At 39.6% G+C, this 12379-nt stretch overlaps 1 protein-coding gene across 2 annotated transcripts in view; it reads left to right on the top strand.

Moving 5' to 3' along the window:
* Positions 1-11048, top strand: part of LOC137260016 (neuronal acetylcholine receptor subunit alpha-10-like) — a 108565-nt gene extending 97517 nt beyond the window's left edge. For both annotated transcript variants that reach the window (XM_067797697.1, XM_067797698.1), the window contains 4 exons: positions 5673-5782; positions 6853-7033; positions 8039-8393; positions 9552-11048. In XM_067797697.1, the coding sequence (XP_067653798.1) occupies positions 5673-5782; positions 6853-7033; positions 8039-8393; positions 9552-10135 (1230 nt within the window). In that variant the 3' untranslated portion in view covers positions 10136-11048. The remainder of the gene's footprint in view (positions 1-5672; positions 5783-6852; positions 7034-8038; positions 8394-9551) is intronic.
* Positions 11049-12379: the final 1331 nt, after the last annotated feature.

The raw sequence follows: 12379 nt of genomic DNA on the forward strand, positions 1-12379 counted from the left end.
TAACAAGTATATTTCCCCCAGGGATGACGTCACCAGTATGCTCCTGTAAGTATAGCCTGTATATTTACACCAGAGATGATGTGACTAGTACGTTCCTGGTGGTATAACCGGTATATTTCCCCCAGGGATGACGTCACCAGTATGCTCCTGTAAGTATAGCCTGTATATTTACACCAGAGATGATGTGACTAGTACGTTCCTGGTGGTATAACCGGTATATTTCCCCCAGGGATGACGTCACCAGTATGCTCCTGTAAGTATAGCCTGTATATTTACACCAGAGATGATGTGACTAGTACGTTCCTGGTGGTATAACAAGTATATTTCCCCCAGGGATGACGTCACCAGTATGCTCCTGTAAGTATAGCCTGTATATTTACACCAGAAATGATGTGACTAGTACGTTCCTGGTGGTATAACCGGTATATTTCCCCCAGGGATGACGTCACCAGTATGCTCCTGTAAGTATAGCCTGTATATTTACACCAGAGATGATGTGACTAGTACGTTCCTGGTGGTATAACAAGTATATTTCCCCCAGCGGAAATGCTTATGATGCTGCAAATGCATTTCTCTTTGCAATGATATGACGAGTGTACCGGTGGGTAAGCTTTATATCTTGATAGTATTGAGGGCTTGGACAACCTTTTTAACAGCAGCCTTGCAGCTTCGGGTCTTTTTTATCATTTGGAATGGTAGCTACGCCTATAGTATCTGTCCCTTTGGTGCAACATGTACACTTCTACACATGTAGATGTAATAGGGCGAGCACTCCGTAAACTTTGATCTGACTGGTGTTCATAGTACTATTTGGCCCTTAATGGTGATACAATAATTTTATGTACAATGTACTTAAGTGGTAATACGGCAGGTATATTTCCATCGGTGTCGCTTATGACGAAATATTTCTTTCATTGACACCAGGACCAATATCATTAATGTATTTTTATAAGATTTGCATTTTTGTCCTGACGATATTTTTTTTCCGTTGGCGGCGTTATATTTCGGGTATTTCCATTTGTTATGGTTAAGAATTTACCGTGACAGCAATGTCAGAAATCCCCTTGTAAACCAGCAAAACAGAACAAAGACAAGTTGTTTACGTTCAAATTCTATATTGTTATACAACGAGAGCAAGATAAACAGAGTCACAAGTCAATATAACAATGCAGATTTCATGTACAATTCAAGAGAGACAAAATCTAAATCAGTAGGTCACAAAAAAATACAATATATCAAATTCACCAAAGTCTTGATGTGAGAGGGAACAGCTATGGCAAAAAGTAAACACAGCGATCGGTGCGACATCAGATAATGTAGATTCAGACGCTGACGGGATTTTGATGATCAAAAGCGTGGCAGAGATGTAACTCCAGCGAATATGAATGAATGTGAGTGTGAGTGTCACCCTCTGCGCGGCAACCAGCCTTTATATATATTTACAAAGTCATTTCCCGAATTTTCGGGCTCAAACGAACATCGTCAACACTGTAGAATGGTGTCGAAACATTATCCAGGAAGCGAACATCGAAAACTAGGAACAGATAAATTCCGGAAAGCCAGAATGCTAAAAGTGTTGACCAGATATTAAAACGAAATGTGACCCATATTATATATACTATTCAAAACACAAAACATTGTGACCCAATAATAATTATTACAAAATTAATAACATAAATATACAAGAAATACACACTCGTAACACATTACTGACCAGGACCCACTTGCACAGAGCAATCTTAGTTACAATCAATCTTAGGCCCCTACAATCAACTTTACAATCACCATACAATTGCCCTAATCCACTTGCACAAAGACGATCTTAAGACATCATGGATTTAAGATCGCAATCTTAACTAAGATCGAACTCTTCAGCGTTGGACGTAGAAATTTCTTAAACTCGACTCCTGTCTACAGTTGTCTTCAAGTGCGCATAGCATGCAGCGCAAATACAACGTGGAACTGGTTACTGCACACAGATGACATTCCTTCTTTAGCGAACCTTGCAGATTTTTCATGACAACAAACCTAAAAAAACAAACACACAAAAGAAAAACCCAAACAACCCCAACCCACAAATCTTTGAAGTAAATAATAATGTTGAAGGAAGCGATAACGTAGAAGGTAACATGTATAATCATTCGTACCTCAGGGGTTATTCTCTAATTTTTCTACATTCTAATTTTTTTATGAACTAAACATGTGATACTGCAACCACAGAAATATTGTTTTATGCAAATACTGAAATACAAACAAATACATTAACAGATTGGGTCTTGAGTTATTGACCTAATGATCATGAAATTAAAAGATTACACATAAATAAAATTTCCTTATGACATAACACCTAAATGTACCATGATTTGTCAGTGACTGTCAGTTGAACATAGTTTGGCATTGGTGTTATTTGGAGTAAAATCCCATATATATCCCACAAGCATTAGATTTGTAAAGATATGAAAGTGTGACATGACTGTGGAAGTGTTTCTTGATAATTATTTTTTCGCTTTGTTAAAAAAAAATTCACATACCCAAGTTAGTGTATTTTTCCGTTTGAAAAATACTTGTATTATATTTAAAATACATAGATTAAAACTATTGTCTCTCGTCAGATTCAATTTTTACAAGTAGAAAAAAACATATTTTTGTACTTTATCCAACTGTAGATTATTTCAATGATAAACTAAGACAAAATCATTAACCGAAAAGAAATATGTGGATATCTGTTCTGTCACTACAGAACATGCATTGTATTTGGGCAAGGCAGATTTTACGTTAACGGTATAATCTGCAAAGGGAAACCACTCCCATCTTGCGTAAAAACTAAAATTAGCTGCCCTTGAATTATTGAAAAGGTCATGGCCACTGCTAATCGTATGCAGACCCCTTTCGTTAGATCCACTATCCTTTTTTGTTTATGTAAAAGGTATGGTGTTCATACTTTTTTCAACACTGAACCGGGTGAGAATTGTACTCTGTGATATCGACTCGATAATGATGTTGTTCACTACCGCAAATAAAGATATTTCTGACGTTAAATAGATGTTGCATTCTCTGTGTCGCTGAAGTGTCAAGGCGAATCATACAGTTTAATGCAATATGAAAGCAATCCCCAAACGTAAAGCTAATTATTTGCGTGAAATTGACACCAACTTGGACTTGGACGCCATTTTGCTACTGACTACAATGATCTTAGCTCCTTACAATTGGTTCCGACCAATTGTAAGTTTTGATTGTAACTTACAATGATCTTAGCCTACAATAGCTTTGTGCAAGTGGATGGCGATTGTAGCCGAAGCCTAAGATCGCGATCTTAGGTATTTACAATAATTGTAACTCTAAGATCGTTTTGTGCAAGTGGGCCCTGGTGACACGGCTTGTACATCCTCCCGTTATGATATAGCCTGCAGTGGGGATATGACTGGGATAAATATCAGCTATATTGATAGTACCACTTCCTCTCGCATAATTCACTCATTTTTGTGATGTCACTCTGCACTTCCCTAGTTTTGATGATGACTAAGTATAGTTTCACGACTATACTTTTAGCAATATTATTGGACACCAGAAAAATAGTATTCACACGTTTTACATGATTTAACTGTTTTACCTTGGTACTTACTTTCATTCATTTACAACGTTTCAGGTATTAACTTAATATATTTTGAGTAATTTTTAACATCGATGGGCGAGATTATTTACACAACGCCCTAGATTTGTTGAATTAAGTCCAAATGATTTTTTGGTCGAGCGAGCGAGCGAGTTTAAATTTTGAGTTTTCGAAGAAAGCCCTATAGTAATCTTATCCAATCCTTTGTCAGAAAGTGGGCACAGTGCGGATCGTTTCTGGAGTTTTGTGAGTCCAGCATTAAAGTGCGACGTTTTTTGTTGTTGTTTTTTTTGTTTTGTTTTGTTGGGTTTTTTTGTTTGTTTTTTGTGGTTTTTTTGGGTTTTTTTGGGGGGGTTTGTTGTTTTGGGTTTTTTTTCTTTCAAAAAGTTTTATTGGCGGAAATGGCTACCCATAGTTTCAACAAGTCCCACTCTACACCACCACCCCAAGATGTTGCTTCTACCACCTAGTGAAGTGAGATAGTCCTTCCAATGGGATATATTATCGTAATACCAGTATATGATTGCTTTTGATCCCGTGTGATGTGTTTGTTTCAGAAACTTCTCTAGAGATGAAATGTCAACGGCAACTGTTTTAGAGCACGACGATATGTTCTGAAATGTTAAAAGCTATCAGTTTGCGCAGGAGATCTGATAAGTGATGAACTGCAACAGCAGTCAAAGTGTAGTCCCCGCCGCCGCCGTGAATATACAAGTATATTACTGTTTGCGACGAGTTTGATGTGATTTGTGTGGGTGGTTAACAGTCCTATATGATGTTTTGGGGCAAATATTAAGTATTTTGTTATGCCATGACCCGTATATATCACATAGTTTAGCAGTGTTATGAAGATATAGCTCACATTTAAACCAACTGGTGTAGGCTGGTGATTTGATAAACGATGGAGTTTAACGTATGGATGACCGAAAGGGCCACAACTGCCATAGCGTAATGCCTTATGTCACTTTTACTGTTGGCGACGAATGCTGTCTTCCCGGCAGCGCTATGAAAGCCCTTAACGCATTGATAATGGGACTGGGCCTTAAGTATGTCCTACATTAATTTTCACAAAAATAAGCGCTCTCGAAGTGAAAGCAATTGAAGCAAAAATTGTATTACACGCGCTTTCCCTTTTTTCTGAACTGGGATGAAGTTTCTGTCAAGTCAAACCATTGATTATAGAACAGTTTCGTGTCCTGTTTACTGGGTTCCGGCTTATTTCGCAACTTAATGCGATGACCAGTCCAGAATTATTAGACTAATTCATTGAACTGGATTCATACATAGAATTATATTTATCAGTATGACTTGACGTAGCACTTGTAAACTGCAACACTACGAACTGTCTAATCCTTGCAAGCACGTCGTACAGCGTGCTTTGTCATACAGCGAGCTCTGACAAACGGAAATCTGGAAATCGTAGAAATCTCTAAACGAGGCTCTGCCGTTAGAAACAAATTGGCGGCCTGGGACGGAATTGATAATATACCAGTCTCATTGTGCGTTACAGAACTACACTGAATGCTTCATTACTCGTGAAGGTCCCGGGGTAGAACAGGCCTTCAGCAACCTATGTTTGCCATAAAAGGCGACTCAGCTTGTCCTAAGAGGCGACTAAAGGGATCGGGTGGTCAGGCTCGCTGACTTGGTTGACGCATGTCATCGGTTCCCAAATGCGCACATCGATGCGCATGTTGTTGATCACTGGATTGTCTGATCCAGACTCAATTATTTACAGACCGCCTCCATATAGCTGGAATATTGCTGAGTGCGGCGTAAAACTAAAGTCACTCACTCATTCATTCATTTTTTTTTCAGGTTTTGCTGATTTACGTTTTGTATCTGTTATTTTGTTAATGTTTGTTTATGTCATTATGAATAATGTTCATACCAGGAGTTCGTGAGTATGCATGCTAACGTGCCCATGTGAAATGGCTGCAACACGCATTTAAAACAACCTTCGCATTCTGGTACCGACTGCTATACCGTTACAAGTTGTGACTTTTATTTTTGTGATCGAGTTACCGTGTCGAGATTCTATAGTTGTCACATTGTGTTCCAGGAATGGTACGACGAGAGACTGAACTGGAACTCCAGCCTGTACGGCGATATCACCTCCATCAGAATCCCATGTGAGAAGATATGGCTGCCAGATATCGTACTGTACAACAGGTGAGTTGCCTCCCTTTGGAGGAAGCCTAACACGTACACATAATATCGTACTGGAGACATGTCGCCTTACCTTCAATGGTACACCCGTTAAAACGACGTCTTCTCGGGACGGTCTTGACTTAGCTCCCTTTGGATGATGTTTAATACTACCGATAAGACATGGTAAGCTTGCTCCTATCTGACAATGGCCTATCAAAAATCTGCACTCGAGAAGTGATGAGATTCCCCACTCCTATCCCCACCCCCTTGAGGATGTTAAACACGGAAATCTGTCAATGGTTCTGGAGACGTGAGTTATTTCCCTTGAACGTTTCTTATACTTACAACTTCATTTATTATAAGTGAGGAGTTACTTCCCCTTGAAAGACCCACAGCTTCAGACGATACCTAACTGGTGGTGGTGATATAGTTTTACGGCGACCTGAACCAGAAGTAAGGTATATTTGTGCCCACGATAACATACTGAAGACGTAGTGAATTCTCTACCCTTGATGGACGGCTAACACGGACAAACCGCATCGATCGCATCTGTAACGCGGCATCGATAGAATCCATGCATCTTCCACGGGTGATAACCATGTAGGGTGCTGCTCACGTTAACATGGTTTGTTGTAGCGTTACTCCCTTACACAAGATTCAAATATATAAAGTTTTGACCCACATATACAGGCCGTGTAGATCGTGACTCACATGCAGGTAAGTAGGATGTGAATCAGTCGCTCTTTGAGCCTCATGATATATGTACCGCCGTGAGGGTGAACCTGCTGATAATCTGAAGACACCTATTTACAAAGTTAAGAGACGTCAGCTTTAGACCACACTCTGTAAATTTACCCTAGTATTTTCGATATTTTAAATTCACTTCATGATTCATGTGAGCCAGGCTTTGGCGTAAGCGGGCGAAGCAACCATAAAATGCCTGTGTTTAACGGTAACAATCCTGTGTGTGTGTATTTAAATAAATAAATAAATAAATAAAAAAATAAACAAATACACAAATAAATAAATAAATAAATAAATAAATAAATCATTCAGATACATGTTTCTGCTACCTGTGACGTCTGTTTCAGCGTTGATGATTACACATCCGGGTACATGCCAAGCCTCGCTATGGTGTATAATGACAGTCGGGTGTTTTGGGGGCCGGTAGTCAGGTTCCGCAGTTCGTGCAAGATCGACATCACATTCTTCCCTTTCGACGACCAGCTGTGTAAACTGAAGCTTGGGTCGTGGGCCTATAACGGCTTCCAGGTAAAATGGTCTCGAAGCCAGACCCCCAAAATGGTGGAAATGTGGTGCAGTTGTTGCGACCAAATGGGATATGATGTTCATAATCAGGAATGATTTAACCTTGATTTAATGCCGGTTGCCGTCAGCTGACGTGGTGACTACCGTGCTAGGGCCCTTGAAAGGTCAACAATGTCAAGATAACAGGAATATGTTTCAAGTTCACATCCACAAAGGTTCAACCTCCTACAGTTACACCTTTCTATACAAGGAAAGACATCTGGAATGATAGAATTATACATATAAGAACCTTCTGTACTGTTGTTTGATTTTTATGGTAGTCAAACAATATCCTCGACATACATGTTTTTGACATCGTTGAAACTATGTACAGCATGGAGCTGTTACTACAGTTCCAAAGTTGCTGCCTTGTAAAAATATTAATGCCTTTAATGAATACAATGCCAACAAAAGGTATATACGATCTTCAAATGATATAGCTGAATCAGAAAAAAATACAATTATGAGACAATTGCCCTAAATTTGTCCAATTCATATTTTCTCATCAAATGCCTTTTCTATTAAAAATGATCTCAGACGACCTTAACTGAATATTATTTCAACAATTGTTAATCATAATCTCAGCATTCGAAAACAAACACTTTGATGAAAAGCGGCCAATCCAAAACAGGGTTATTGAATTAAACTGTTTAGCTTTCAGTTAAATATTGACATAAATAACATGTCATGTTGCACCTTAAAATGGCTCCAGCACGGAAGTCACGTGCAGTAGCTTATGACAACTGGCTATAAATCAAAGCTAAATCATTCCTGATTGTAAAATCACAATCTTTCTGTACTTTTATTTTGTACGGAGACCATAGCCTCAAAACCAGATCTTCTTTATCAAAATTAGAAAAGAACGTCTTTTCTCGACGAATTAAAGCATGGTTATAGCGCAGTTTGTTCGTAAGTATGAAATGATCAGCCCATAACTGTGACGTAATACACTACCACATGCTGTATCAGGTTGACGTTTGGAATCGATCCGACTCCATGGACCTCTCCAACTTCGTCGACAACGGCGAATGGGAGCTCATAGGAGTCAAGGTCCAGCGAAACGTCGTGGTGTACAACTGCTGTGACGAACCCTTCCCGGATGTGACCTTTTACATCCATCTGCGCAGGCGCATCAAGTACTACTTTATGAACATCATCATTCCTTGTATCATCCTGTCGTTCCTGTGTCTGGCTGGCTTCCTGCTGCCCCCCGAGAGCGGGGAGAAGATCACCCTCGGCCTTTCAGTCCTCCTCACCATCACCGTCTTCATGCTCATGGTGGCCGACAAGATGCCGCAAACTTCAGAGTCAATATCAGTCATTAGTAAGTTGACAGCAGACACTATCTATATCAGTTATTATTAAGTCGACGACAGACACTATCTGCATCAGTCATTATTAAGTCGAGAGCAGGCACTATCTCTACTAGTCATTAGCAACTCAAAGGCAGACACCATCTGTATCAGTCATTAGTACGTCGAGAGCAGACACTATCTACATAAGTCATTATTAAGTCGACAGCAGACACTATCTATATCAGTCATTAGTAAGTCGACAGTAGACACTATCTATATCAGTCATTAGTAAAGCGACAGCAGACACTATCTGTATCAGTCATTAATAAAACGACAGTAGACACTCTCTATATCAGTCATTAGTAAGTCGACAGTAGACACTATCTATATAAGTCATTATTAAGCCGACAGCAGACACTGTCTGTATCAGTCATTAGTAAAGCTACACTAGACACTATATATACCAGTCATTAGTACGTTGAGAGCATATTAAGTCGACAGCAGACACTATCTGTATCAGTCATTATTAAGTCGACAGCAGACACTATCTATATCAGTCATTAGTAAAGCGGCAGTTGACACTATCTGTATCAGTCATTAGTAAGTCGACAGCAGATACTATCTATATCAGTCATTATTAAGTCGACAGTAGACACTATCTGTATTAGTCATTAGAAAGTCGACAGCAGACACTATCTATGTCAGTCATTATTAAGCCGACGGCACACACTATTTGTAGAGTCATTATTGAGTCGAGAGCAGATACTATCTGTATCAGTCATTAGTAAGTCGACAGCAGACACAATCTGTATCAGTCATTAGTAAAGCTACAGTAGACACTATATATACCAGTCATTAGTAAGTTGAGAGCACACGCTATCAATGAAAGTGTAACTGCAACGTTGATTGTGAAAGAATATCCTTATGAAGAACTCGCCCATTATCACACTATATTGGAAAGAATTATACGACGATGAAACATTTGATACGACCATGACCTCTGTGAACTTAAGTTTAGGCACTTGGTGTGTCAGTCACAGTTATCTCAGAGCAGCATCTTTATAAAGCTTGTATTTTGGGTGCTCAAATTCAACTTTCATATTTATACTTTATCCAGACAAGTATAAAAATAAAACGGCTAGTATGACATTAGTATATAATGTATGCATTCCCATATGTTCTTCTAGGTATATACCTGATGGTTGTCCTGGCAACCAGCTGTTTGTCAGTCTTGTCCTCAGTGCTTGTCCTCGGCATCCACCACCAGCGAGGACAGCCCAAGCACGTGCCGCACTGGCTGAAGATTGTCAGCTTCAGCATCCTTTCTCCAGTCCTCTGCATTAAAAAGCCGAGCCAACATGTCAAGCGACGTCGACAAGCCAACAAGGACAAGAAAGCCTCCAAGAAGTGCCGTGTCGCCATGGAAGACCAGGAGTTTGTCAAACTCGACCCACCCAAACAGGATTCTATAGAGCAAATAGAAACGCCGCCGATGGAGGCAAGGGGAGCTCACTCTTTGGAGCGTCCCGTGCCCACCGTAATGGAATGTGTGTCGTCAAATAGTTACAGTTCTGTAGTGAGACAGCTGATGAACCTTATCCATAAAAAGCATCTTGAGGAATTAAAAGAGGACGAGATTTTCCGAGAGTGGCGAGACGTTGCCTATGTGCTGGATAGACTGCTGTTTGTGGTGTTTCTCCTCGCGACGGTCATCTCAACGGTCTTCATTCTGGAGATGAGACCTGACACCAAGAAATTCGACTCCATCTGAAAAAGTGCATGTTCTTGTCCCTAGTTTTTGTTGTTGCAACATGCAAGCGTTGCTATGGTGTGTTCTATCATGAGATCAAGGTGAATCAATACGTGGGACAAATGGTAATTGAACTCCTTCATTCGGAGCAACTTCGGGAGTTTCAGTGACTCTCCGCGCAGGAAGATATATATATTATCACCTGGAGATCTTGTGATATATAACTTCACATTCCGTTCATGGTTGTATATGAGAGAGCGTGTATAGTCTTGTCCTGAGTGTGATGTGGTGAGGTAGTACTAAATCTACGAAATTTGGTATCTAGTGGTATCTTTGACGTTAACTCGTTTGGTGGATGGCATTATATATACTGTAACCTCGGTAATATGGACAGTATCAAATACAGCTTGGTTTAGGGACCCTTGAATAAGCAAAAGTCAGTTTTTACAAAACGAAACAAGATGTTTCAACAAACATCCATAAGAAACGTACACGCCCGCACACACACCCTCACAGACCCATACACACAAACATTCATGCAGGAATGATCAATAATATTTGTATAATTAGGTATGAACGTTTTCCACATCTGTTTGTTCATAAGGCGGGTTTATACCCAAAACAATGTCTTTTCGAATTAGTGGTATCATAGGGAGAAACAATATCAATAATATCTCATTGTGTGTGTATATTGATCCGTTTCTAAACAGAAAACATTGATGTCGGATACAAACTCGTTGCTAGCCCTGATTGTCCGAACATCTGCTACCCAGGTCACATAATGTGACATATCTATATATCTAATTTTTTTATTACTTAGGTGACGGGAGTAATCTGCTTCCATATTAGGATGAGTCACGTGGTGTCGTCATTCACGGCACGTGTGTCGTGTGTGTATGATGGTTGTATCCAATAAACTAACCTTGGAAAACGTTGCAGTTGCGTTTGTTGTCCCTCGGCATACATTACCCCCACCTTTACCTGATGTAAGTGAGATCTTAAAGGATCTCAAAATGTCCTAAAGGTCCTGGCATTGTCTTGTGAAGTATTTCGATTGTCTCTCATGCCCGGGATTATCCATGAAATACGGCTGCGACTGTTTTCTACCAATCATGTACACAGAAAGGGAAGGTTTTACAGAGCGAAGCTTTTTTTGTAATGTGTGTGTCTGAAACCATGACAACGTGTTTATCTTTGATCGTCCTCATCTGTAGGAACATCCTGGAATTTCATGCCAGATGATGATCGCGTAGATGAAGGGCAAAAGTGGCACTATTGTTGTAAGGGCAACAGGAACGTTAGTGAGTGTTGTTTTATGACACTTTTAGCAATATTTCAGCAACATCAGAAACTGACTTCTCAATATTGTGCCCATATCGGGAATCGAACAATGGCTTTCTGCGCGACGAGCGAACGCTTTAACCACTGGGCGCCACTACCACCCGCAACATTAGGCTGTCTTACAGTGACATAAGCTAACATGTAATGTTGCAGCAGATGGACGTGCGCTCAAATACTGCTGTGAAGGTATGTCGGATGGGCATGTCGACAAGGGAAGTGTATGAAATTTTATCTACTATCAAGTTACACTCAGTATTTAGTGGGTAAATCATGTAACATTTACATACAAGGTTAAACAATCGAACTTTCGTAAGGCAAACTTGTCCTTACTCACGTTCCTGTAAGCGTAGGACCAGAAGTACTAGTAAGCGTGCAGTTTTACGAGTAATTTATGTATACGTACAGTAATCTGTCACACTAGTACTGGGGAAGATGTATATATCTAAGTAAAATTTAGCACACAGAAAAATAAACACTGGTGTGCACGTACGTCTTGGGCCAAACATGAATGTATAAGTATAATTCAGCATGCACACAATATAAATAATAATATTTAGTACTTGTAAGCATGCACCATGACAGAACAAACATGGATATGCATTTATTCGTAGGCATGTCCACAATAGCACGGACAAGCAACTAAAAGTTTTGAATGAAAACGTGATTTTTTATCATCCATAACTGTGGTCTACTGAAGATACTGCTTGTGTGAGATCAAAAGATATCTCCTAGGAGATTTGGTTTTGACAGTAGATTTTGTAAATTCCGTGACAATGCTGTCTTGTGACTGCAAGTTTAACGGCAGAACCGTGTTCAGAGATGTACATCTTCATTGAAAAGTAATGAAAAATGATATTTTTATGATTAAACAGAATCTAAGCGTAGCGTTATCTGGCCACGATTTCTTCGTTTTACTCAAATTTT

Source organism: Haliotis asinina, chromosome 13 (genome assembly GCF_037392515.1).
Source record: "Haliotis asinina isolate JCU_RB_2024 chromosome 13, JCU_Hal_asi_v2, whole genome shotgun sequence".
Taxonomy (NCBI): Eukaryota; Metazoa; Mollusca; class Gastropoda; order Lepetellida; family Haliotidae; genus Haliotis; species Haliotis asinina.